This window comes from Drosophila erecta, unplaced genomic scaffold, assembly GCF_003286155.1.
Source record: "Drosophila erecta strain 14021-0224.00,06,07 unplaced genomic scaffold, DereRS2 tig00000092-arrow-pilon, whole genome shotgun sequence".
In the NCBI taxonomy this organism is placed as follows: domain Eukaryota; kingdom Metazoa; phylum Arthropoda; class Insecta; order Diptera; family Drosophilidae; genus Drosophila; species Drosophila erecta.
The window spans coordinates 10,352,005-10,376,268 of record NW_020825207.1 but is presented as its reverse complement, the minus strand read 5'-3'; the positions used below and the strand labels follow the sequence as shown (position 1 = coordinate 10,376,268).

Sequence of the window (24,264 nt, the reverse complement as noted above, 5' to 3'; positions counted from 1 at the left end):
CACGTATATGTAAACGTACGAAAGTACTGTGCATTATTATGTATTGCTGATTATCGTTAAATAAATTTCCAATTTGAATGTGCCAGACTCGTTACTACAAATTCCAATCTGAGCGTAGAACAAGCAAACCGCATCTGTCCGGTAAATAACAAATCATTTAACTTTATTGGCTAACAAATACAGGACTTCCGCACTCTACAAGGCCCTCACCAGCTGCATCAGCGAGTAGGGGTTCTTGTTGCTCATGAACTTGAGCTGCTCATCGAATCCCTGCGGCGTCTTGTTGATCCAGTGGCGGTCGAGATAGTAGCTGATGTAGCTTTGGAATTCCTTGTCCGTGTAGTTCTCCACATGAATGGGCACAAAGGGATCTAGATGCTCAAAGCCCTCCTTGCCGAGCAGATAACGAGGCATATAGGAGTCCATGTAGCCCTCGGTCATAGCGATCTTGTCCACGGACAGGATGCACACTCCGTTTGTCCAGTCGTAGTTGGTGATATCGAGGAAGGGCTGTGTGAGTGTGACCCGATCCGGAGTCACGAGCTGCTTGTTGTCGGAGAAAATGCGTGTAACCGGATGGAAGAAGGCATTGAAGCCATCAATGGCCACCATTACTTTGCACTGGCCAGCGGTGGAGAGTTGTTTTAGTTCCGCAATAAGCGCTGCCGTGGTCTCTGAGGCATACTTGATGCGTGCTATCCCGTGCTCCACCAGCTCAATCAGCGAGGAACCCGCCGGTGTGCTCTCACGCTTGCTCCACACATACTCCTTGCCCGTTTTCAGCTGCAATCGCTGGAGCAGGGGGCCATTCTGAGTCTTGAAGTGCACCAGCCAAGCAGCGGCGTCAAAAGGCAGGTCAATCATGCCCTCCTGGCCGGCAGCATTGGACGCCTCCTTGGGCCGCTTCATCCAGTTGGGCGCCCAGGGCACGTGGACCAGCAAAAAGTCGTTGAGGGCACCGTAGTGCAGCACATGGGCCATGGTCAGCGTCTTGCCTGTACCATTCTCTCCGTACAGCACATAACGAACCACCGGCTTGGTTAGGTCTCCGTTTTTGATGTACTGCAGCAATTCTAGGGCAGGGTTCCGGACCATCAGACAGGCTTCGGTGAACGTCTTGATCTGCTGCTCATACTGTTTAGGCAGGCCGCCGCCGCTGAAGATCTGCTTTTTCTGCTCCGCGGGAATGCTGTAGAACTTGGCCACCTGCAGCGCCGAGTGCTCGCCGGGATTGGATACCGCTGTTCGGAACTCATTGATGGTCGCTCCCTCCGCCGGAGCGGCTGCGGCGTTCGTGGACATCTGCTGGACATGGCGTTGCAACTGGGCGGAGACACGCGACAGGCTGCCAAAGCGATTCCGGATCATTTTCATTGAGAAATCGCTGAATGGCTTGTTAAATAAGACCTGGGAACCTGCGACCTGATGGGTATCGGCACTTGGCGACTATCGATAACGTACCGGTGATGGCAGTTACCCGCGCCATAAGGTCGCTCGATATGACGAATTTGTCAAGCTTTAATATTATAACAAGTTATCGGTTATGAATTTCCCTAAATGTGGCATAGTTAATTTTATATTTCTTCCAAAACAATTAATCTTTTTCATTTAGTATTTTGGTACTGAATGGATTCTAATTAATTATGCATTTCAGTATATTTTAACATGTATGCGATATATACAGCATAGTAGCGGATCATAGCGGAGTACCCCTAATATTAGCAATTTGAAAATGCCGACAATAACAATCGATAGATTTCGATAGATTGCTTATCGTTTACTGCATCCCTGCAGCCGGCAAATTGCGCCCTTGATGAAATTCTATTAAATTGGAACGGGCTACGAGATGTCGTCAATTGAATCGCTGTCCATCCAGGGAATCCGGAGTTTCGGCACCTATGCCGAGGATCTTCAAAGCATAAAGTTTTCATCACCGGTTACCCTGATTCTGGGCGAGAATGGGTGCGGAAAGACGACTGTGGTAGAGTGCCTCAAGTACGCCTTAACCGGCGAGTGTCCGCCGGGCAGTGATCGCGGCAAGAGTTTCGTCCACGACCCCAAGATCTTTGGACTGAACGAGGTGTTGGCGCAGATCAAGATGCAGGTGAGGGACAGGCGGGGCGCCCAGGTGTCCATATGCCGCACCATGAAGGTGTCCAAGAAGCGCAACAAAATGTCCTTCGAAACAATGGACTCCACGATCAACTTCCTGACCGGCGCCGGACAGTCGAAGCGCGAAAAGCAGGACTCCCTGAGCGGGCGCTCCGTGGACATCGATGTGGCCATCTCGGACTTTATGGGTGTCTCCAAGGCTATTATCAACAATGTCCTGTTTTGCCATCAGGAGGACTCCAGTTGGCCGCTAGACGAGTCAAAGAAGTTAAAGGAAAAATTCGATGCCATATTCGGCATCACCGAGTACAATAAGGCCCTGGATAAAATCATAAAGCTTCGCAAGGATGCCATGGAGGAGCTAAAATTAAAGGGTACGTATTATACAGCTCATGTATAAATAATCAGCTCAATATAGATCCTCCACAGAGTCTAAAATGAAGCATGTGGCCTACCTTAAGCAGGAAATGGAGGTTAAAACTTTGAATCTGCAAATGGCACAGAGGAAATGCGACGCAATTAAGTTGCAATGTAGCGAGTGCGAGGAGGAAATGAAGCCGATTGAGGCCAGGCTGATGGAAATACGAAATGTAGAGTTCGAAATTGGCAAATACCAAGCGCAGAAAGTCGAAATGGACACCAAGTAAGTTTCAACAGCTCATTTCACCTACGGATATATAATTTCTACCTGCTTATTAGGCACAAAAACTGCAAGGATCAAATATCCACTTTAACCAGTAAGATCAAGACCCCCTTTAGAGGTACTCTTGCTGAATTGGATCAAGAGATCAATAACTTTGATCAGCGCATGCAGGAGATGCATCAAAAACGCACCGAGGTGGAGGGGGATTTGTCCCAGATTAGGAAGTCCAGAGTCTCTGAGCAAGAAAAGTTGGGCACCCAGGACCGAAAGCATTGTCTGGCTAAACAGCGGCATCAGAGCGAGCTGGCTTGTCAAGCACAGCTTCTGAAGCGGGTTAAGGACTTCTGCCGGGAAGTCCATATAACCATCAATAGTGATCTGGTGGAGCATCCCGAAAAGATGGGGGAAGTTCTTCAGGATATCGAGGCTATGTTAATAACCAAGCACTGTGAAATAACAGAGATCGTTGAGCAAAACGAGAAGGCTGATCGTAGTCGGCAAGTCAAGATTGACGAGCTCCGCATTGAGCTGACCAAGTCGGAGCAAAGTGTGACCGCGCAGGAGAAGCAACGGGAGTCCAGCAAACGAGAGAGTGAAACTCTTGGAAAGGACATAAAAAAAATCGAAACATCCATGCAGGATTTGAAAAAGCTTGAGAAAGAAATAACCGAGGTAAATGAGTTGTATGAGACCGCTACCAAAGACATTGACCAGCAGGCTATAAAAGATGCAATTGCCAGAAAGAAAGCCAGTATTGCTGAGAATCAGATTCAGTTTAAGAAGCTGGACGAACAGTTGACTTTCTTAGGGTCCATGGCCAAGCTAGTTGCCGAGTGTTCTCTGAAGCAAAAGGAGCTTGATAAAAAGAACCAAGAGGTACATCGCGTGCGCAGCCGACACTCTGATCATTTTGGGAAGTTCTTCAAGGAACCTATTACCTGCAATTACCGCCGATCGATGCAAGGAGTCTACGACAAACTTCGTCGCGAGATTCAAGATCTTAACGAGAAGGCAAACTCGCAGAAACTAAAAGAACAGTCATACGAAATTAAGCGTAAGAACCTCATCGGCGATATTTCGCGAACGGAAAAGGAGTTGAAGGAGAGCGAGGAGTTAATATTTCAAAAGTGTCGGTCAACTCCGTATGATGATCTGCTGGAGCGAAGTAAAACGGCTATTTCCAAGTTGCAGTTCGACCACGGCGCCCTTAAGTCGTCCGAGGCTCTTTATAAGAAGTAAGTTTGATAAAATATGTTTTTAAGCTGCTTAACTTACATACTTTTAATTCTAGGTATATACAGAAAATGGATGAAGAGCCATGTTGCCCATTATGCCACCACAACATGACTAGTGATGAGGCTTGCGACTTGACCAGCGAGCTAACTGATGAGATCCAAAAGTTGCCCGATAATATCACCAGAGCTGAGAAAGCCCTAAAGGCGGAGCAGATAAAATATGAGAACTTATTGCAGATTAAACCGATCATTATTAAGGTCAAGGATCTTAAGGAATCCTTGCCCCAAAAGAAGGAGGAACTGAAAAAAGTCGAGGAGCTCCTAGGGGAGAGCGTCAGCGAATATGAAACTTTACTCGCTTTAATTGGCGAGCCAACGCATAATATGGAGTTGGCGAATTCCATGATGGGTGATATGTCTCTATTAGACGAAGCTTTAAAAGATTCTGCACGGCTTACAAAAGATCTGGATCAGCAGAAGGTATTGGTATCCCTTTTAACTGGCTTGATTTGTCATAATAAAATCATAATTATTTTTTAGGGAAAGTTACCAGCTTCCTATGATTCAAGTGTATCCATGGATGCTCTGCAGGCGGAGAAGAATCAGGTTTCAAAAGAGTTGGAAACGGAACGTAAGGAGTTAGACTCCGCTCAGAATGCATTCCAGCAGCAAATGGATGCCCTTAACCGTTTGCGCGAAAAGAAGAATAGGTATAGAGTAATACTCCTTAAGTATTCCTTGAAATGTACTCCTGTTGATCCTTTGCAGTTTAAAAGATAGGCAAATACATCTGCGAGAGGGTCTGCAAAGCTTGCCACAGTTAAAGGAGCGTTTGGAGAAGCTCACTAGTTTCCTTGCAACAGTAGCCTCTGAAATCAATGAACTTAAGGCCAAAATCCAACCTCTTAAGCTGAATCTACGAGCAGCAATAGACGAAAAAGAGCGCTTGAAAAAAATCGAAAGTGACAAGTTAGCTCAGCTGAATTCCAAGTATAACTCCTACAAAAGCACAGATCAGGACATACAACGGTTGGTAAAACTAGATACATCTAATCCTTCCCACACTACGCCGTCTTAACATACTGTTTAGATTGAACAAAGAAGCCGAGGACTACGCCAAATTGGATCTTCGAAATGAAATCAAAAAGCTTGATGAAATCATAAGGGCCTCCAAAGATCAGTTAAGGAAATTGGCAAGTATTCGAATGGATACCATAAAAATAAAAGCTATATAAATATTATTCATTTAGGAAATCGAAATCTCTTCGAAATCTGACGAACTCGATACAATTAAAACAGAGTGTTCCAATCAGCTGACCGTTGAACGGGATTTGAAGGATAACCGCGAGCTGAAACAGCTCGAAGATAAAGAATCCAAGCTACGAGAAAGTTGCCAGACGCTGGACAAGCAACTGGGTAACCTCGACTTTCACAGCGTCAGCAAGGAGAAAGTGGAACTAACTAACCAAAGGGATAAAGCCACAGTGCGTAAGGGCGAACTGCTGGGCCAGCTAGGCGAGATTAACAACCAGGTGAAGAAGTTGCAGCGCGAAATCGATGAGCCTAGATTTAAGGAGTCTTTAAAGAACTTCCGGAAGGCCAATTACGAGATAGAGGTCACTCGTCTCTGCATTGAGGACTTGGGCCAATATCGTTTAGCGTTGGAGTGGGCACTGATCCAGTTTCACTCTGAAAAAATGGAGATGATTAACCGTCTGATACGCGAGTACTGGCGTAAGATATATCGCGGAAATGACATTGACTATATTCAGGTGAAAACTGATGAGGTAAGTGCGGATGCTTCGGCGGATCGGCGAAAGACCTACAACTACAGGGTGGTTCAGTCAAAGAACTACTCAGAGATCGAGATGCGGGGACGCTGTAGTGCTGGCCAACGTGTCCTGGCCTCCCTCATTATCCGGTTGGCACTGGCCGAGACCTTCAGCAGTAATTGTGGTGTCCTAGCTTTGGATGAGCCCACCACGAACTTGGATCGCGCCAATATAAATTCACTATGTGAAGCCCTGAATTGCATCGTGGAGGAGCGCCAAAGCCAGTCCAACTTTATGCTCATCATCATTACTCACGACGAGAATTTCGTTTCGTCGCTGGGCAAGATAACCTCCTACCATCGGGTATTCCGCAACGACGAGTGCAAGTCGGTTATACGGAGAGTGGAGGCCGGTCCATCAAAGAAAGCTTTGATAGATCAATAAACAATATAATTTTTGTTATCAATCTATATGTGCTTGTCTAGTCATCTAATTAATTATAGACGGGTACAATTGGCCACAGAGGTGTGGTTTCAAGTGATGATGGGTTTAGTTTTCAGAAATGGCCTATACGTGTGGTCTGGTGTTGCTGGGAATCCTTACTTCTGCGGAAGTTACATGCTACTCCGTACAATTTGGCATGATGCACTTTTTTGCTGTTCCTATTTATGAAATTGAAATATTCAACAATGAATTTGTGGATTTTATAGATGTCAAGTACAAACAAAAGGTATTTTAAATATAGTTGAGTTAATGGAAGATCTCTTAGGTATTTTTGTACAGGGTAGCATGTGCTTTCATATTAACATGATATTAGTCATCGATGAAGGTGAAATGGAATGGACAGGCCAGGCATCCGTTCTATCCGGCGGAATTGGTTACAACTTCACCACCCTAAGATTAACATATATCCCTCCAAAGGTTACCAAAGTCACAGTAGTCATCTACGGGATTCCCAGGTAGGAGCCGCATGGCAGATATTTATCCTAGATCCTAATCAGTCTTAGTCTTGTTTGTTCCTAGAGACACTCCAGTGGTATCCGTCTTCCGGCAGATCGCTGCGAATCAGTGGGGACAGCCACGCTAAGTGCATGCGGTTTCCAAAAACGCTTCTCAGATTTTGATACACTCCCCGGTCGTACTTTACTTTGCTCTCCTTGGTGCGATCGGCGGAAACACCTCCCCTTAAAACAATAGGCACATGGTAGACCAGCAGGATGACTCCATAAGCCAGAGCCAAAATATTTAAGCTGTAGAAGAGCAGGTACAGGTTGCTCCAAAAAGTGCCCGTTACCAGGTATAGCATGGGGCAGGCGAGTTTTATCACCGTCAGCCAGTTGCTGTAGATGTGGCCGTGGATGACCCACATGTATATGGAGTTGTAAACCAGTGCGTAAACGGATCCCACGAAGAGATAGAATATGAAGCCCATGAAGAAGCGATGGTTTCTGAGTCCAATGCAGCACCCGGTGTAGATGCAGTGGTGATCCCGCTTCAGAATGCACACCTTGCAGATCTTGCAGTGCCAGGATCTGGGTGGAGCCAGCTTCTGGCACTCGTCGCACTCCCGCCAGTTCGCCTGATCCGGTGTTGGGTCCAGCTTTTTCACTAGGAATGGAATATGAATTTGATCGGATTTATGATGGAACTCGTTATTCTTGCACTTACCATCTGCACTGGTATCAATCATCATGCAGGCAATCATGTTTCCCTTGATGTTAAACACCAGGAACATGGCCATTAGGAAGGTGAAGGTGTGGAAGAAGCCACCCGGTTCGTGGAAGGCGGGCAGCACCACCACAATCTCGAACATAAACACCACCGGCAGAAAGACCCCAATGATGAGGAAGCACATGATGTCTACCAGCCGGCGGGGCAGTGGGTTGCTCCGGATTCTCATGATCTGTGTGACTAGCGTAAACAAATAGGCACCGATCTCCGAAATGTCGGTAAGAGAACTAACTTGATAACCGGTTGCTGTGACATCACGTGCGGTCAAGCTTTATTTTATCAAGCTTTTGCGGTCAAAAGCTCCCATTTGAAGTTTTTGCGGCGCAAAGTTTGCATTCGGTATGATTGAATTGAGTATATTGAATATATTCATTGAATATATAGTTTTATAAACTCCAAAGGTATCTGAATTGAAGTTACACATGTTATCCAGACGGGCCACAGTTCGTATGCTTGATGGCATGTGCCGTGCATATAGAAATGCCAACGGCAGGCCAGCACTGATAATTTAATCAACTTGAAAGGATTCACTCCTTCGAAAGCCGCCGTAGTCGGGGTAAAACCTTAATTACATGGCTCTTTAATAAGTGCGCTAACACTGATTGCCTGCGATACCAAGTATTTATGCAGGTGTCAAGGGTCATTAAGCAAACAGTTGGCAATGGAACCGTCACTGTCAGCCAGGCCGCAAAGGCACGGATCCTCGTTGTTCCTGTGGAAGAGCTTCGCCAGGAGCCTGCGACAGTTCCTCAACCAGACTAGTTTGCACGGACTGAAGTTTGTGGGCGATTCCGGTCTCAGCAGCTGGGAGAGGTGGGGAAGGAGACACTTTCAAAGGTAATTTTGTGCCAAATTTGTCAACCCGTTTCAGATCATTTTTCCTCGGCTCCTTTGTCACCGCCCTCATCATCACAGTGCACCTTATATCGAACATCTATGTTAAGTGGGATAGCACTCCGGTTATAATCGGCATCAGCCCGCAGGCCACCTCCATTTTGAAGGTGCCCTTTCCGGCAATAACCATTTGCAATATGAACCAGGTGCAGAGGAGTCTGGTGGCCAATTACAGAGAGTAAGTTGGGCTTTCCTCTAACGTAAATCATAAGGTGAATCATTTTGAAATCAAACTATGTTCTAGGGGCTCCAATGAGAGTGCCCTTCTGAAGGTATTATGTGAATCGGGCAGCTGGGAATCCAGTCAAACTGAAGAGGAGTTCTCCGCTTCGAATTTCGCCACGAATAAACTGAAGATATCCGAATTTCTTTCAAACCACTCGCAGTCCTGCGAGCGAATGTTGCTCTTCTGCAGATTCAGTGCCGTGGAGCGGAACTGTTCGCAACTGTTTCAGCAGATCCTGACGGATGAGGGCCTGTGCTGCGTCTTCAATTTTCAGCCGCCGGAATATCTCTACAAGCCATTGTAATTACAAGAGTTCATTAAAAGCACAATAGTTGACATATTGTTTATACAGCTCAAATAACAACCGGAACTTGACGAATGCAGATGGTTTTGAAAGTGTTATGTGGGATCCGGAGTCAGGTTATCCGGCACAATTGCCGCCCAAGTACTATCCAGCCCCAGCTAGTGGTAATTTATCGTTTAAAAGTTAATAAATATAATAGTTTAAGTGTGCACTTTAGGCACTGGTATCACCTTGGGATTTACTGCCGTGCTTAATGGTGAAATGGGCGAATATTACTGCTCTTCGACTAATGGACCTGGTTTCAAAGTAAGCATGCAGCATAACATACAGACTGCCTTTAACACCTACCATTTGCAGGTTTATTTTCACAATCCCATCGAAGTTCCCAAGGTGAAGGAGGCGGGTCTCATCTCAGCCATTGGCTACGAGACCAACTACCGGATCGAGATGGTTCGCGCCGAGGCGGTTCCGGCCATTCGATCGATATCCCGCGATGGCCGGCAGTGCCTGTTCAGGAACGAGAAGGAACTGATCTTCTACCGGATCTACACGCGGCTCAACTGCGAGAACGAGTGCCTGGCCGCCTTCCTCTACGAGACCTGCTCCTGCATTCCGTTCGACCATCCGCTAATCTACAGCAATGCCAGCATCTGCTCCATGGTGGACATGTCCTGTGTGCGGCGGGCCCAGCGGGCGTCCAATCGACCTGGTTGGGCCAAGTGTCGCCAAAAGTGCCTGCCCAGCTGCTTCGATATCAATTACTTGGCCAGTGGCTTCTCCTTTCCGCTGGCCTCCAACGACTTTCAGCTGGCCAACCCGCTGGTGGAGAGCTTCAACAAGTCCTATCTCAGCGAGAATATTGCCGTGATAAACGTTTATTACCGGGAGTCGGTCTACTATGGAAACACCAAGAATGCCTACGTGGGATTGACCGAGTTCTTATGTGAGTAACTACTATTTTCAAGTTATGGCCACAGTCGGATCCAGTTAAAAAAGAGGAATCAACTTAATAGGCTCAATTCGATCAATCAATTTGATTGAGTGATTACTGATTTTCATTCCAGCAAATGTCGGTGGTGTAATGGGCCTGTTCATGGGCTTCAGTGTCATCTCCCTGGCCGAGATCCTATACTTCTTGATCTTAAAACCCCTTGTGGAGCTTTTCGTTTGGAAGAGGTCATCTCATGTGGACTCAGAAAGCAGTCTCAAACATAATGCCTTCGGTATTGAACAAAGCCAATCCGCAGATAACCCAAGTTTCTTTCACTCAAAAGAGCTATATCCCAAAGGCGTTTCCCCAGGAGCCTACGAAAGAGGGAAAAGCATGAAAGGATTTAATTACCAATAAACTCCAGTCCAGAGTTGGAACTAAGTTGCTAAGTAATAATGAATATTAAACATTTCTAAACATTATTATAGAAAATATAATAAAGTTGAACATGATTATTTAACAAAGTCTTAGCGGTTCTTATTAAAAATTAGTTTTAATTACTCTACTGGGAATCTTAAAGGTAGTCTCTACATTTGGAAGTCGTCCCGCATGTCATTGTAGCGGAGTACATGCTCCTTGATCTTGGAGCCATCCACCCAGGTGACAAAGTCCTCCAGGTTTCTGGACACCAGAAAAGCGGGATCCTTTATCATTTCCGGACCCACCCGCACATGACCGTGCTCTATGAGGTCTGTGGCCGCTTTCAGGTGCTCCGACATTCGCACTGCCATTGGAATATGTTCTATTATACGGAATTCAAGTGATAATAAGGGATGGCACTCACGTTTCACCATGATCACGGGTAGGCGGCGTCGGCAAAAATGACTGGCGGATATTTTGGCCGCCGTTTCCAAAGTGAGCTGATCGTTGGAAACTCCCATGGCGTGCAGCTTGTTAAGGAGCATGGTCGTGGCCTCCGCCTTGAAAGGTTCTGAAGCATCCAGCTTGGCTATCCTCTCTGCCAGTTCCCGTATTTCTCTGGACAGCTTGTTGTACCTAAATAAATAAATTTAAAGCGGCTTTGAGTGTGAGCAGTTTAGTTTATCAGTGGTTTATCTTACTTGGTGTAGTCCTCTCTTTTTTGAATGTGAAAGCGCCTAAGGATTTTGTTTTCCTTGCCGCTGTTGTCCACCTTCCAGGTGATGAAGTCCACCTTTTTGAGCAGCTTCTGCTCATGAAATTTGAGTTTCCGAACCATTTTTATTTATTTTATTTTGAAAATAAATTATTTGTTTACGAACTACTCGCACATGGGCCGCGCAGTGTGACCAGAGCACCCACAAGTAAGGCACCACATAAACAAACAGCTGATTAGCATATCAGCTTATTTTATCCATTTTGGCCTTCTGCCGTGACTTTCGTCACTTCATTTCCCGCCTGCTGCTCATCAAATATCAGCCGCCTATCAGCCGCGTCTAACACAGTTTTCGGTACAAAAATTTGGCAATTATCGATACCACACATAGGGAAATTCCGGCAAACATCGATTACTTTTAATTGCTCTAAGTATCGGCGGGTATTTATTATACCCGTTACTTGTAGGGTAAAAGGGTATACTAGATTTGTTGAAAAGTAAGTGTAAAGGCAGAAGGAAGCGTTTAATTTTTGATGTAATTTTTCTGATGTATGCGCCAAAGCTGAAGTTCTATACTCCCTAATTCAACTTATCTTAATCGGATTTTGAAGTGGCATACCTCTAAATGTTTCTGGCGCAATTCTCTAAAAAACTGCATTCAAATTTAGACATTTATTTTTTTTTTATTTTTATTTAATTTTTCTGATGTATGAATTCAAAAAAATTAAAAAATTAACTCAACTATAGCATTCTATCTTGTAGTTCTTTTTAGTTTTACACGAGTGTCTAGATCTTCTGGTTTGCACATAAATATTTAGTAATATACACGTATTCAGATTAAGTTGCTAAACACCTCTTTCGATTCTCTTTCTCTCGAAAAGATTCTATTTTCTTTTTTTTTTAATTTATTCTATTTAATTTTTAAGTAAAGTAAGGGATTGAAATACTTTTACCTAAATTATCAATTATATTTAGAAAAAACTTTAATTTAAGAAATGAATAAATTTAAAAAAGACTTTTATTTAAGAAATGGACACAAGGCCAAGTCGACATCACAAACTTCACTTAAACCACAGGATAGGAGCACTCCTCAGCAATGAAGCAGTAGTTCTGGCCGCGGGGCAGGCGGAAGTAGCCCTGTTCGCCCCAGGTGTCGTCCCACGAGTTCTTGATGATCCAGTAATCCTGTCCGTTCTCCGATCCGTAACCGACGACCAGAATCGAGTGGTTTGGCTCGCCTTTGTTGCATTCGTCGTCGTTATAGATGCCACCGGCATAGTTCTTAAGAGTCTCCAAGCCATTCACCGAACAGGCAACTGGACCCAGGGTGGCCACCACCTTCTTCAGCTGCTCCTCGTCCTTGGGCGGAATAGCAGCGAATCCCTTAAGGCTGGCTCCGGACTTTTTGCCGTCGTACTTGCATGTTTCCTTGTTGTCCTTGTAGGGATAGGCTCCCGCCTGGGACACGCCCTTCTGCACCTCATCGATGAAACAGAATGCGGCCTCCTGGAAGCCACCATCGCAGCCATTCAGGCTGAAATCCTCGAGTGGGCCACAGTCGACCAGATTCTGCTCAGAGAGATTGGGCAGGCTGCCGGTCTTGCGGAAGGTGTGTCCCTCGATGGCTCCAGTGGTGGCAAAAGCCCAACAGGAGCCGCAGGTTCCCTGGAATTTTACGGGCGTGACACCGCCATGCTCGCGCCAATCGAAGGCATCCGGGATGGGCTTCTTAGGCAAAATGACCTCCTTCAAGCTGGCAGCAGCACGAGCTCTGTGTGCAAAAGTAGATACAATGAAATCCCATTCCGGCTGCAAATGGCATGTCAGCACTTACTTAGCCTCCGGACTTCTCTTGAGACCGGTCAATTGACTAAGGAACTCAGGGTGGGTCAGATCGGCGAATGCGTTCACAGACTGCTTGAAGGTGCTCACTCCCTTGGCAAAGGCTGCGTTTCCGGCGTCCACCACGTTCTTGGTAGAGGCGAAGGCACGTTCGTGAAGAGCGCGATCAGCGGCGGATAAATAGGTCTTTCCAGATTGACTCTGCAAATGGGTTTGGGTCTTACTTCTACCGCTTGAAGCACTAGGTGCTGCCTATCTCACCAAAAAGTCACCAAAGTTCTGGACATTCGAGAGCAGAGGCACTTTGGACACGGCACTGGCAAGGCTGCCTGCAGCATTCTGAACGGCGCCCGCCACATTTTGGAATGCTCCAGTCACTCGATTGTTGCCTAGGCCACCTCCGAATCCACCTCCAAATCCGCCTCCAAATCCCTGTCCAGAGACCACAGCCACCAGGAGTGGCAGAACCAACAGAAGCTTCATTCTGATCTGCTAAAAAGATATGTAATCTATCAATTCCGACTGGTTTCCCCATTATTGTAAACGTAGTCCAAGCGAGTACTAATTAAATTTGATTGCATATGAGGCTTATCAGCCGATGCACAGCTGTATTGCAAATACGAGCTTTTCCGATGCGGGTAATCGCAATAATTTCCAATAGACTAACCTTACGCGCTCACACGGTCCACACAAATGTTTTTGGCTCGACCGTCGATCGGGGCTTATATAGCCATTAGACTAGTAGGTTTCAGGCTAGAAACTGGCCAACCTCGCCCCCACCCGACCCATTCAAATCCATAAATCCCAAGTCCAGTGATTCGGAATTATACAGAAATCGAAACGCGTTGATTATACCATGTGTGCCATAACTGTTTTGATGTGTGCGATCCGACGATATTCGCCGAGTGGTTTGGGAACTCGTCTCGGTTCATTAGCGCCCTGCAAGATGGCACGGAATAGAGGAGCATCAGAACTTCATCTCTTTTGGGCCAGACTTGGTGGTGAATCTTATCTGATAAAACGATTACTCATTTGGGTTACTTTCTATTTGGGTGTATTGTCATTTCACCGCACGGATCTCGTTCGTAATTAACACTTTTAGTGTCTGCTCAAGTCACTTTTTGATAACTTATCTTTTCACGAAAAACCGGAACTCGATAAAAAAACCCGCTGTTGAAGTCGAGTAAATTAGTTATTACGTTAATTGCACCGAGCAAATTTGAGGCTTAAAAGCAAAACCCGCTTCAGTTCCGTTTCCAATTAATTAAAACACCGTTGAGTGGAGTATCAGTCTAAAGGATTATTAATTAAGTCAATAAACCTTTCTGGACGATGGACTGGGATCTACTTTTTTGGGTCAACCTCACTGCGATCTTTTATAGCCTCACAATTTGAAATAGTGTCGTGCATAATTCATTTATTTTGTATGGTGTACCACATTTTATTCGAATAGCTGCAATTTGTTCAACATTATTTTTTCGGGATTTAAAACAGTAGCTGTGCCGAAATGGAAAATTATTCAATTTTTCAGAACAGTTTCGAGATGTAATAAATTCGTCGCTTCCGCCGCCACTGGGGGATCCCCAATTAGTTCGAGAAAACAAGTTTTTTATCTGAATTAGGTGACTACGGATTAATTATGTCAGCACGGCAATGAATATTTATAACGTTTCGGATTGTTTATTATTGGCATAGGGCCAGACATAGGGTTTGTTTTTAATTAAATATCATCTTCAGGTTAATTGCAATTAAAGATTAAAATTAGGTATGCCTGTTTGTTTTTACATTTTTAGTACTCATACTGCTAATTCGTCATAAAATTGTATACATGCATAAACTCGTATGGGAAACTAGTATCTTGGATGAGTTAAAGAATAAATTAAAACAGAAATTGGCCTTGATTAATGGCAAAATATCCAACGGTAGCTCCATCTGAACAGGTGCAAAAATTCGATGAGTATCAAACTGGTTATTAAAGATCTTAATTAACATTCTTCAGCTATATTCAAACAATTAAATTGTAATGCTCTCCTAGTTTTATGGCTTCCATTATCGGCGCAGACATAATTCTTTTGTAGTAAATTAGCACTGTTAGTCTAAACATGCTTTAAATATTGTGTTCTGTGTGATTAACGAAGTAAATCAAAAACTCGTTTAAGTCAATGACATATAGCACTCGAACAAACTGGTTACAAGAATACGTAATAATCTTCAAAATATTAAAAAATACGTAAGTTGAGTTTGGTACTTTTCCTAATGTAATCCAAATTTTGGCGCTTTGTGCATTTTGAAGTGTGTATATAGTTCGATCAAGTCGAATAATGACAAATCCAGTTATATACTATTTTAAAATATATTTTTTTCTGAAATTCCTTGACTTTCCCGAGGCTTTGCTAAATAAAATGCCTATCTATATGATATCAACGCAACAGATTCTCTTTATAACAGATACACTTGCTGTGTGTTCCATAATTAATTAATAAATAGGTGTTCCTTGGCATTTATCCACTCTTGTGATGTCTGGCTTGTCGGGGGCGAGATTCCTGGGCTTCGTGAATGGGCGTGGCCTCTGGCAGAAAGATAATGGGTTTTCGCAGATCCACCGGAGGTTGCGCCCAATTTTTCGTCATGGGAAAGCGCTGAGTGTATATGGGAATGAAGCTAATTTAGCAAATGTCTTTGCTAGTCTGAGGAATACTTACGCCACTGGGTCCATTTACAGATCCATGTTCCACCTGGGGAAAGGCGAGTGCAAGGGCCAAGGTGGCCAGGAAAGTTAGAGCCAGGAGTACTCTCATTGTGTGGTTGCAAGGGATAAGGTTTGCAAGGCAAGAGCTTGGATTGCACTGATACCGGATTCCGGCGAGATTCCCTTATATAAGTCTGAACTTTCTCCAGCGCTTCGCTTCCGGAACTTCCGGGTTTCATCGCCAACGGAATCGCTTGTGCACTCGCATTCTGGCTGTTTAAAAATACACCACTTACCGGGCACTTTTGCTTTCTGGAGCCGTCGCCTACCCCACAGATTTGTCCTGATTGGGAGATCAGTTACTTGCTGTTCCCGGTTATTCTTGGTGCGTTGCGGGGGAAGGAGGGGTTAGCGGGTGAGGAAATAATGAGCCAAAGAACCGGAGGGCCAAAGAACCAAGGAACCAAAGAACCTTTTTTATATTCGTTCGTTGGACCCTGCTACACATTTCAAGGTTGTCTTGGCATCTGCTGCTGTTGTTGCTGCTGGCACATACCACATACGTGTGTATGTATGGATGCCCAGTTGTGTGTGCTTCGTTCATTACCAACTTTTAGCAGCAACACACAACAACATCAGTCAACAGAACTTCAAACGAAGTCAGTCGTCTGCGCATGCGCAAAGTCGCAGCTCAAGATGAAGATGGAGATGGAGATGAGGACGACCAAGAACGGAGCAGCAGGTGGGCAGGGAGGCGGACTGGGACTGGGACTGGTAGTGGGATGGGGCTCTTGGACAGGGGCCCCTTTCGGATCTTTGGTTAAAGTCGCATCTCCATCTTCATCCAATTGTTGAACGACACCGACACACATAAAACTTGATGTGATGCGTCTGCGTCTCGGAATCCTCTTTAAATTAAGAAAGATGATTTGCAGATTTGAATGCAGACACGGACTGGACGCGGGCAGCATGATGTAAGCCCACCGGAGGAATTTATTTATTCCTCCTCGGCCGCTGGCTTTCGTGGAGCGAGTGCAATAAAATTCCATGGCACACACCTCAGTTTTTAGAGCCTTAGCAGTTAATTTACGATTATTGGCTTTCATCTTCGTTTCGACCAAGCCAAATAAATCCCACTGACTTGTTTATGATTTGCGCTTTGGCCATGGCCAAGGCGAGCCGTTATGAGTTATTTCTAGTATATGGGGATTAAATTCTATTATTAAACACTTTAACGATCGAGTGCCCACAATAGAACATCACTTTGCGGGTTTTCTTTTTGGAAGATCTTAAGACACGACCATAGGGTCGTATTTTATTTGAAATTTTGAGGATTCTCATGTTTCCTATTTTCGTGAAACACTAATCCCATATTGGGTTTTTATATCGATCAATAATTCACATCATCGTGTTTACTTATTACGTTTATTAATCAAGAGTTTCCTTTTTTGTGGTGGTTGTCATACAATTAAAGCATACAATACATATATATTTATATATAGATTAATGTCTCGCTGGATTTTAGCGCGGTCATCCATGGGCATCGAGGTCCTCAGAGAGAAGCGTCATTTTCGGACATGTCCGGCCGGCTCTCGAAAATGGCCATTCCTCAGTGGAACCCGGATGCCCAGCTGGATAACTCCTCGACCCAAACACACACACAACTTAGGCTAGTGGCATTCAGAGGGATGAAGAGATGCCTAGTTGTTGGCCGCCAGTGGCTTGCCCAGGACACGCATGGCATTCGAGTAGTCCGAGTCGATCTGCGGGATAATCTGCTGTTCGTTGGGCCGCAGGGTGCGTATCAGATCGTTGAGGGAGAGCGAGGATTGGGGGGTCAGCTCCTCCTTGGGCTGCAGCTCCTGGGAGCTGGCCATTTTCTGGAAGTCCTGGGCAATCTGCTTGATGCGCTCCTCGATGGCGGCGGCTGGGGATTCAGTGGAGCTGGGCATCGCCAATGGTTCGTTGGCCTTGATAAGATCCACATGCGGCTCACTTTCCAAGTCGGTCTCGCCATCAGCTCCCTCCTGGTCATGCTCTCCATCCGCCTCGACATCGTGCTGCGAGCTCTCGTTCTCTTCAGTCGCCGCTGGAGCTGGTGCCGAGTCCGCATCCGCATCCTCCTGCTGCAGCTGCTGCTGTACCTCTTCAATGGAATGCACCTCGGGGTGGAGTTCGTTGTCGCTCAGTGGGAATACGTGCTCCTTGATGTCGCCATCGCTGTCGTTGCTCAGCTCACGGGCATGCTCCTCAAAGTTGTCGTGCTCCTCGTGCTCCTCTTCGCCCTCAGCCTCATGGTCGTCGTGCTGCTCGCCATCCAAGTCCTCCTCCTGATCCTCCACATCCACGTCAGTGGAGTCCGTGTCGGGCAGCGAGCGATCGTGGTTCAGCTTGAAGGACATGAAGGATGGCTGCTGCTGGGAGCTGGAATCGTCGATCAGTCGGTGGCCCACGGCTGGCGAGGATTTGGCCTTGGCAGCGGTATACATGGCGCCACTGGTGGACATCAACAGGGGCAAGGGAGTGGTGGTGGCGGCCACATGCAGGTTCATCAGGGCGGCAGGAGTTCTCGGGGTCGTGGAGGTGATGGGACGTCTAAACGGCGCACAATGGACATGGAGAAATAACGAAAGGGCATTTAGTTGCAATCACTGATTCCTGGGCGGTTCGAGGGCTGGGTTAGTGCGAAAGTTGCTTAGCCTAAAGTTAGTTAGTTGAGCACAATTCTTCATGACAACATCAACAACAACAACGACAGCAACGAGAGCGGTACAACAACTAAGGAAGCTAAGCCCCAAACCACCAAACAAGATACATTTTCGGCGCTCATTTGGGATGACTCGCAAAAGTTTGTGCAACCTTGGGTGAGAGTGTTTCGAAAATATGAATTCACAGATCCTAACTTTGAGTCTCGATTAAGTTTTTGAATTAGAGTTTTACATTTCGTAATTAACTAGTAGTATGAATCCTCTTTGGATTGGTATCTAAAATGAGTTTACAAATTAGCTTTTTAACCTCAAGGATTGCACAAACTTTCGTTCTCGCGGCCACCCCATTGGCGTCTACAAGGCAGTGTTCTTTTTGTCGATTTTTCAGATCATACATTTTGCAATCAGAATCAGGATCGAATGGTTTTTTGGCAAGCCAACTTTTCGGCTTGGCCCATAGAACTTGGAGTGGCGTTAGTAAGAAGTCGCATTAGTCTTTAGATGTACGTATGCATATAGATTGTGTGTGTAGTTATGGTAGATTGGTAACGATTTGGGGTTTAGCTCACCTATTTGTTCATTCTTTTGCAAATTCTGTTTTGGGAATCGAAATCGGATTCGCACTCTGTCAGTGTGTGTGTGTGAGTGTAAGAGTGTGTGTGTGTTCGTTTGTGGTCAACTAAAGTAACTTGTTTTTAATCACGTTATCCTTGCGGTATCTCTTGATCTGGGTTGGGTTTTAGTATCAACATTTATCTGGTATAAATATGTTTTCATTTGTTTTTACTTAATTAGGGACATTTGTTTAATCGCCACCGGCGGGCAGCTCGTATAGCGAATTAATTAACGTTAATTATAGCATAATTTGTTTATTGCATTATCAATATTCTTAGTTCCTCCTCCAATCAGTGCTCTTATATCTGTTCGATTTGCGTGTGCTTGTGTAGAGTGGTGGAGTTTTGTGGAGTTATGTGGAGTGGCTCCGCGGTCAAGTGTCCTTACCCCTGCGCCGACGAGACGGGGATGCTGCCATAGTTGTAGTAGTAGCAGCGGGTCTGCTCGCAGATGAAGTCCTTCACGGCCGAGCAGTCCTCGGGCATCCACTTGAGCGTGGGCTGCTTCAGGATCACGCATCCCTTCTCGGCGCCACTGCTGCTGTAGATTGGAGCGGGGAAACAGAGAGGACATCGATATAGATGGGCATAGTTATGAGGCACAGGGCCCAGGACACAGGGAGTTATAACTTGGAGGGGGTACTATCCTATATGATAGCTTGTAGTCCTTACCTGTCGCGAGCGGTGCGCTGGGGCGAGGTGTTGCTATTATGATCGACGGGATCGAGCAGACCGGCCTGGATGGCGTCCGCCGAGTTCTCAAAGAAATCGAAAGTGGCGTTAAACGGCAGACCAGTGCTCATCCATAGGAACATGCCCGTGCCCAGGCGATTGCCGGAGGTCCAGAAATCGTAGTTGCCGTAACCGGCGTTCTTCAGATACGTGGTCATCGACTCGGCCTTCTCCTTCGTCTCAAATGAGGCCAGTTGCAGGCCCAGGGAGCGGCAGTACTGGTAGGCCAGGAAGTAGTTGAGCTCCGGGGAGTAGGGATTCATCCTACTGATGAAGTACTGCACTCCATCCAGGTGGATTGTCGTAATGCGTTGACCTATTGAAAGTAATCCCAGATTATCACTTTTAATTTAGATCTTCAACGGTATTACTAATGTATATCTGTAAAGACCAAAGGTCTAGTCATATGATCACACTATAAGTGGATTAGACCCTGGGTTAATGAACCTAACCAAGTTAGGTTCTGGATTCCAGACGCTATTGGAATCGCAATGCGTAACCGAAACAGCAAAAACGGTAACGGTTTCAACTGCGGACATAGCATTCGTAATCGCAGAAACATCATTAAATAGGATTACCAAAAAAGTGGCTAGCCATCGCTGGGCCCCCAGTCCATAAAAACGATGAAGAAAACTTTGGACCCCCGAATCGGACGCGTGATTCACGAAGATGATGATGATGGAGCTGGTGATGGTGATGACCAGGAGCATTTATGAGGTCCCTGACCTCTGGCGGCTAATTACACGAAATCCGAAATGGGGAATCAAGGTGCTGATGACATTAATTAGCCCGCTGGACAGCCCGAAATGGAGACGAAAACCCAGAGACCCATTCGAGTCTTATGTAATCGCTGACCCGAGAAGTAAAGCAAAGTGAAGAGAAGTCTGCGAGGCTGGGAACAATGCAATATGACAGTGACTTTGGAAATGGGATTGGGATTGGGATTGGGATGGGGTTCAGGTTCAGGTTCAACAGGTAGTCGAGGGACAAAGATATTGGTCGTCTCGTAAAGTATCTGTGTACACATCTCTATATAGCTGCGTGTGTTGGCCCTCTTACAAAGCGGCTCAAAAGATAAACACAAATACCAGTGCGAGTACTTTGTTCTCCAACTGACTCAACGAACCCTCGCGCACTTGGCCATTTATGGCACTTGTCTCGGATGGACATTGGACACGGGATATGGGATATGGGCTATGGTATATTGGATATAGGATATATAGACATGGGCCTAGACATCAAGAGAGTTCCAGTATTTGAGCACAAGCACAAGCACACACACTCATCGCCATGCCCAAGTGTGTACTCTGCTCGTATATGAAATTATTTCCGGCGATTTAAATGCAAGACACACACGAAGTCAACTCAAAGTCTTTGCCTTTGATCGGATTGATGATAGACAAGTCGTGGCGAAGATTTATGAATGAAAAGATATTTGGGCAACTTATTATGCGTCCGAGGAGCTGAGATATCCATCTGCCTAATAAGAATAATGATCCACGCCACGAGATCAGAAGCTCAACGGGTCGAAGAAATTCTTAAATTTCATTTTAATGGGGCAATTTCAGCTTGGAGCTTAGCCCGGGGGATCAGATTCAATTCAGGCATTAATTCCCCCAAATGAGTTCAGCTTGATGGCGAATCTAAATCGGATTCGGAGTGGAGGATCGTTCCCGGCACTTGGAGAGCGAAGATAACGAGCTCCGTCCCAATTGCAGTTAATTTGACACTGACTCTGGACGTGAATTCAACTGCGAGACCAAGACCAAGTACAACATCGGGATCGAGATCAAGATCGGCATTGGGATCGGAATCGGGATCGGGATCGGGATCGGTGTAGGTAACCCCATAATTGGACTTCGCGGAGCCGAACCCCAGTTCCCTGCAGCACTTGAGCACCATAATTTCCGTAGGTAATTACGCCTGGCCAGCGATAGATCGCGAATCTAGCACGTCTCTAATGATGCAGTCAAAGTCAATGCTAGTGTTTGCCGGAACCCTGATGTGGATGCTGAAGCTGATGCTGATGCTGATGCCTTTGCCGGAGGATGCGGCTAACTCTAGTTATTTGTTGGCACCTAACAGCCCTCGGGCCAGTTAGCAGGCGAATCATTATAATGGTGATGGCGACTGGGATAAGCAGAGGGAAATTGATAAAAAAAATATATATAAAGCCAGTTCGGCATCGGGAACGGGAACAACGCTGGTGGGTAATCGATGAGAAGAGAGCTCACTGCGAAGACTGGAAGACTGGACCTGAAGAATCGATGCAAAAACACCGAGCAGACTTAATGACTGCGACTCTGATTCGGAAATAATGATGGGAATGCATCACTCGTTTCCCCAGAATCTCTTTCCTTTCCTTGATTTTTCCAGGCTTGGCTAGGTGCTTTTTTGCACTTCTTTGGAACTTCTTTTGTTTACTTGTTAAATGGGAGAAGGTAGGAATAATTGCAGGGGTTTCTTCGAGATTGAATTATCATTGACGGACAGGGGTAAGCCGTCAATTAGCAAGGCATTTAGAAAACTTAATAATTCCGTAATACCAAGTTCTGGGAAGACGTTTAATTTGCTGGCCAGTTAGTCACGTTCGTAACGAGTTCTGCACTTGAACAATTCTAAACTGTTATGATAACATACTTCTGAGTGAAATAATGTTTGGAATCAATCTTAAATTAGTTAGTTTTTAGAAGCAAAGTGGACATTTCAGGATGTACTGAATAAAATTTAAAAGGATTTAAGCAGAATTTTTTTAAATTTGCAGACTTAAAGTAATTGCAGTTGGTTTCTTCATTAATTTTTTTTAAGACAAGTTCAATCGTCCTCAGTTAGGTGTAGTAAAGTATGGTAAAATCTTTTAAGAACGGTCATATACTAGGCTTAAAGTAACGTTGACTTCCTATCGCCCACAAAAATAAATTTTACTACAGGTTTCTGTCAATCCTTCTGGTTTCTTTAAGTAAAGGAGAAACACATAGTCCAACCAATAAGGGAATACAAATTCGGTAAATACTTTTCTACTAACCTGCAGCGCATGCCAAGAGGCCCAGCAGGCAGAAGAGTACGATTTTGGCCATCTTTCCTTCAGTGGTTGGATTGTCGGGAGCGCGGAGCACTATCTGATTGCCACTGGCGACGATCGGGGAATACGAATCGGGTTCTCAGCGTTTTGGGGACGCGCGATCGAGGTGGCTCTAAAGAAGAAGTGTTTGGAGTTCGGAGAGTTTGGAGTTCAGCACTTCACGTCGCGTTCACTGCAAGCCTTCGTCGTCGACTGATCGCTCAACTGATCAGGCCAATATCACGCAGGCGCGAATGAAGTCCGCCAAGAAGTCGGGAATGGAAATGGGAATGAAGTCCAAGAAGCCGAAGAAGCCGAAGAAGCCAAGAACGACACGACGATCAGACTCGCTGCTTCCAGAAGAACTCCAGCGATTCCAGTTCCAGTTTCCTCTTCCAGTCAACACACACACACTCACACACGGACGGCCAAACAGACACTAATGCAGACGCAGATGCAGATGCAGATACTGATTTAGAGCCAGCGACTTGTGTTAATCCTTGGATCCCGAAATTGGTATTGCAATTGGTAATTGGAAATTCTAGATCCGCCGAGCTTCTGTTCTGGCCAAGTTAGCGCTGGTAAATGTCGGTTGGTGCCGAAAGCAGTTAGCTTAAGAAGGAAATTGCTGGCTGAAAACGGGAAAAGACCGTGGAAAAGAAAGAAGAAATAGCCGAATCGTACCGAACAGAACCAACTATTTGCCTATTTCATGGATGTGATTGGAAATTGGCCTCCCTCTGCGAGTGTGTGTGCGTGTGTGTGTGTGTTTGTGTGCGAGTTCTTCCTGTGTTTCGTGGTGTGTGTGAGTGCTAGACAAAGAGCGCAATAACCAAAGGCACACAAAAGCGGGCTCAAACCGAAATATTAATACAGGGAAAGAAATTGGAAGTGCTAAAGGATACTAGTATAACAGCCTCACAACTAGCGTTCTAAATACCACAGCATAGCTAGAGATAATATCTTTCGATCCCATTTTTTAGATTTGAGATACCGCAAGGGTTTCTTTTCACCGGAAGATCTGTCCACGTAGTGATGAAGGAATAAAAAGCTGCTGTGGTCTTCCAAACATCGCCATCAGTGACCCACCAATCGAGGGAATCGTTCAACTAGGGCAATACATTCAGAACAAAGGACAAACGTTGTTTCTTTCAGTGCATACTCACACCTATAAACGCGACTGCACGTCGCTGTCATCATCATTCCAATGGGAGTCGGAGCCAAAGTGGACTGCGCAGCTGACGTCGACGTCGGCGTCGGCGGAGGAGTCATCGCAGTCCATTGTTAGTTTTGTTCTTTCTCCCACAACGACGCTTTGGTTTTGGGCTCTTTCTGCTGGTCTTTCGCCGTCTTCGCTACAGTCTTACCTGTAGGGCTCGCCGCACGTTCCTCCTTGCCCCCCGTTTGCCCCCTCATAAGCCCCGAAAACCCCGCCACTGCCACTGCCACTGGCACTTCCATGAACCCAAGGAACGCAATGTGGTTCCATTTCCATTAATTTGGTACGCTATCGCGACGCTGAGTCGCCCGTGGAACTCGCCGCGTGGAACTTTCTGCGGTTTCGGTTCTTTGGGCCTTTTACTTACTTTTGCTGGAAGCGTGAAATGTAATAATGATCTTCTGCTTTGCATTTTG

General features: G+C 45.6%; 8 protein-coding genes across 13 annotated transcripts; 2 read left to right on the top strand and 6 right to left on the bottom strand.

The window, feature by feature from the left end:
- Positions 1–137: 137 nt before the first annotated feature.
- On the bottom strand, positions 138–1,486 carry LOC6548085 (28S ribosomal protein S29, mitochondrial). The gene has a single exon (XM_001975165.3). It carries the CDS (start codon positions 1,372–1,374, stop codon positions 196–198), a length of 1,179 nt encoding a protein of 392 aa, XP_001975201.2. The 5' UTR covers positions 1,375–1,486; the 3' UTR covers positions 138–195.
- Positions 1,487–1,759: 273 nt separating this feature from the next.
- Positions 1,760–6,232, top strand: LOC6548086 (DNA repair protein RAD50). 2 transcript variants are annotated; one of them, XM_026980839.1, is made up of 9 exons: positions 1,760–2,104; positions 2,345–2,486; positions 2,542–2,755; positions 2,812–3,990; positions 4,047–4,470; positions 4,531–4,700; positions 4,759–5,019; positions 5,081–5,183; positions 5,241–6,232. In XM_026980839.1, exons 1-9 carry the CDS (start codon positions 1,847–1,849, stop codon positions 6,204–6,206), a joined length of 3,717 nt encoding a protein of 1,238 aa, XP_026836640.1. In that variant the 5' UTR covers positions 1,760–1,846; the 3' UTR covers positions 6,207–6,232. The 2 variants fall into 2 exon arrangements, with proteins under 2 accessions (XP_026836640.1, XP_001975202.2); XM_001975166.3 differs by having other exon boundaries at positions 1,763–2,486.
- A 220-nt stretch (positions 6,233–6,452) lies between these two features.
- On the bottom strand, positions 6,453–7,753 carry LOC6548087 (probable palmitoyltransferase ZDHHC24). Its single transcript, XM_001975167.3, has 2 exons — positions 7,431–7,753; positions 6,453–7,370 (listed from the first exon to the last, which is right to left on the bottom strand). The coding sequence occupies exons 1-2, from the start codon at positions 7,660–7,662 to the stop codon at positions 6,766–6,768; spliced, it is 837 nt and encodes a 278-aa protein (XP_001975203.1). The 5' UTR covers positions 7,663–7,753; the 3' UTR covers positions 6,453–6,765.
- Positions 7,754–7,802: 49 nt separating this feature from the next.
- LOC6548088 (pickpocket protein 28) lies at positions 7,803–10,296 on the top strand. Of its 2 annotated transcripts, none has more exons than XM_001975168.2 (9): positions 7,803–7,832; positions 7,878–8,049; positions 8,113–8,306; positions 8,365–8,565; positions 8,632–8,913; positions 8,966–9,081; positions 9,135–9,223; positions 9,275–9,860; positions 9,982–10,296. In XM_001975168.2, the coding sequence occupies exons 3-9, from the start codon at positions 8,155–8,157 to the stop codon at positions 10,263–10,265; spliced, it is 1,710 nt and encodes a 569-aa protein (XP_001975204.1). In that variant the 5' UTR covers positions 7,803–7,832; positions 7,878–8,049; positions 8,113–8,154; the 3' UTR covers positions 10,266–10,296. The 2 variants fall into 2 exon arrangements, with proteins under 2 accessions (XP_001975204.1, XP_026836824.1); XM_026981023.1 differs by having other exon boundaries at positions 7,817–7,832; positions 7,895–8,049.
- Positions 10,297–10,378: 82 nt separating this feature from the next.
- Positions 10,379–11,353, bottom strand: LOC6548089 (U3 small nucleolar ribonucleoprotein protein IMP3). The gene is made up of 3 exons (XM_001975169.3): positions 10,970–11,353; positions 10,693–10,904; positions 10,379–10,632 (listed from the first exon to the last, which is right to left on the bottom strand). Exons 1-3 carry the CDS (start codon positions 11,104–11,106, stop codon positions 10,436–10,438), a joined length of 546 nt encoding a protein of 181 aa, XP_001975205.1. The 5' UTR covers positions 11,107–11,353; the 3' UTR covers positions 10,379–10,435.
- Positions 11,354–11,983: 630 nt separating this feature from the next.
- On the bottom strand, positions 11,984–13,560 carry LOC6548090 (cathepsin L1). Of its 2 annotated transcripts, none has more exons than XM_026980263.1 (4): positions 13,493–13,560; positions 13,087–13,317; positions 12,818–13,026; positions 11,984–12,754 (listed from the first exon to the last, which is right to left on the bottom strand). In XM_026980263.1, the coding sequence occupies exons 2-4, from the start codon at positions 13,306–13,308 to the stop codon at positions 12,049–12,051; spliced, it is 1,137 nt and encodes a 378-aa protein (XP_026836064.1). In that variant the 5' UTR covers positions 13,309–13,317; positions 13,493–13,560; the 3' UTR covers positions 11,984–12,048. The 2 variants fall into 2 exon arrangements, with proteins under 2 accessions (XP_026836064.1, XP_001975206.1); XM_001975170.3 differs by having other exon boundaries at positions 13,087–13,314; positions 13,493–13,549.
- A 1,643-nt stretch (positions 13,561–15,203) lies between these two features.
- On the bottom strand, positions 15,204–15,680 carry LOC6548091. Its single transcript, XM_001975171.2, has 2 exons — positions 15,528–15,680; positions 15,204–15,464 (listed from the first exon to the last, which is right to left on the bottom strand). The coding sequence occupies exons 1-2, from the start codon at positions 15,621–15,623 to the stop codon at positions 15,327–15,329; spliced, it is 234 nt and encodes a 77-aa protein (XP_001975207.1). The 5' UTR covers positions 15,624–15,680; the 3' UTR covers positions 15,204–15,326.
- Positions 15,681–16,920: 1,240 nt separating this feature from the next.
- LOC6548187 (protein starmaker) lies at positions 16,921–23,241 on the bottom strand. 3 transcript variants are annotated; one of them, XM_001975173.3, is made up of 4 exons: positions 22,594–23,241; positions 19,509–19,884; positions 19,225–19,377; positions 16,921–18,109 (listed from the first exon to the last, which is right to left on the bottom strand). In XM_001975173.3, the coding sequence occupies exons 1-4, from the start codon at positions 22,643–22,645 to the stop codon at positions 17,215–17,217; spliced, it is 1,476 nt and encodes a 491-aa protein (XP_001975209.2). In that variant the 5' UTR covers positions 22,646–23,241; the 3' UTR covers positions 16,921–17,214. The 3 variants fall into 3 exon arrangements, with proteins under 3 accessions (XP_001975209.2, XP_015011779.1, XP_015011778.1); XM_015156293.2 differs by having other exon boundaries at positions 19,225–19,374; positions 22,594–23,008; XM_015156292.2 differs by lacking the exons at positions 19,225–19,377; positions 19,509–19,884; positions 22,594–23,241 and adding an exon at positions 18,792–19,218.
- Between the last annotated feature and the right edge of the window lie 1,023 nt (positions 23,242–24,264).

Coding starts and splice junctions, on each gene's coding strand:
- LOC6548086 (XM_001975166.3), top strand. CDS start 1,847: ATGTCGTCAATTGAATCGCTGTCCATCCAGGGAATCCGGAGTTTCGGC. Junction 3,991..4,046: donor TCCGAGGCTCTTTATAAGAA/GTAAGTTTGATA, acceptor TTTTAATTCTAG/GTATATACAGAAAATGGATG. Junction 5,020..5,080: donor ACAGATCAGGACATACAACG/GTTGGTAAAACT, acceptor CATACTGTTTAG/ATTGAACAAAGAAGCCGAGG.
- LOC6548091 (XM_001975171.2), bottom strand. CDS start 15,623: ATGAGAGTACTCCTGGCTCTAACTTTCCTGGCCACCTTGGCCCTTGCA. Junction 15,465..15,527: donor CTGTAAATGGACCCAGTGGC/GTAAGTATTCCT, acceptor ATATACACTCAG/CGCTTTCCCATGACGAAAAA.
- LOC6548087 (XM_001975167.3), bottom strand. CDS start 7,662: ATGAGAATCCGGAGCAACCCACTGCCCCGCCGGCTGGTAGACATCATG. Junction 7,371..7,430: donor GATTGATACCAGTGCAGATG/GTAAGTGCAAGA, acceptor TTCCATTCCTAG/TGAAAAAGCTGGACCCAACA.
- LOC6548089 (XM_001975169.3), bottom strand. CDS start 11,106: ATGGTTCGGAAACTCAAATTTCATGAGCAGAAGCTGCTCAAAAAGGTG. Junction 10,905..10,969: donor AAAAGAGAGGACTACACCAA/GTAAGATAAACC, acceptor TTATTTATTTAG/GTACAACAAGCTGTCCAGAG. Junction 10,633..10,692: donor ACCCGTGATCATGGTGAAAC/GTGAGTGCCATC, acceptor TTCCAATGGCAG/TGCGAATGTCGGAGCACCTG.
- LOC6548088 (XM_001975168.2), top strand. CDS start 8,155: ATGGAACCGTCACTGTCAGCCAGGCCGCAAAGGCACGGATCCTCGTTG. Junction 8,307..8,364: donor GGTCTCAGCAGCTGGGAGAG/GTGGGGAAGGAG, acceptor AACCCGTTTCAG/ATCATTTTTCCTCGGCTCCT. Junction 9,082..9,134: donor CTATCCAGCCCCAGCTAGTG/GTAATTTATCGT, acceptor TGTGCACTTTAG/GCACTGGTATCACCTTGGGA.
- LOC6548187 (XM_001975173.3), bottom strand. CDS start 22,645: ATGGCCAAAATCGTACTCTTCTGCCTGCTGGGCCTCTTGGCATGCGCT. Junction 19,885..22,593: donor CCTCTTGGCATGCGCTGCAG/GTTAGTAGAAAA, acceptor TACTTTCAATAG/GTCAACGCATTACGACAATC. Junction 19,378..19,508: donor CAGCGCACCGCTCGCGACAG/GTAAGGACTACA, acceptor TCCAATCTACAG/CAGCAGTGGCGCCGAGAAGG.
- LOC6548085 (XM_001975165.3), bottom strand. CDS start 1,374: ATGAAAATGATCCGGAATCGCTTTGGCAGCCTGTCGCGTGTCTCCGCC.
- LOC6548090 (XM_026980263.1), bottom strand. CDS start 13,308: ATGAAGCTTCTGTTGGTTCTGCCACTCCTGGTGGCTGTGGTCTCTGGA. Junction 13,027..13,086: donor AGAACTTTGGTGACTTTTTG/GTGAGATAGGCA, acceptor ACCCATTTGCAG/AGTCAATCTGGAAAGACCTA. Junction 12,755..12,817: donor AAGAGAAGTCCGGAGGCTAA/GTAAGTGCTGAC, acceptor TTTTGCACACAG/AGCTCGTGCTGCTGCCAGCT.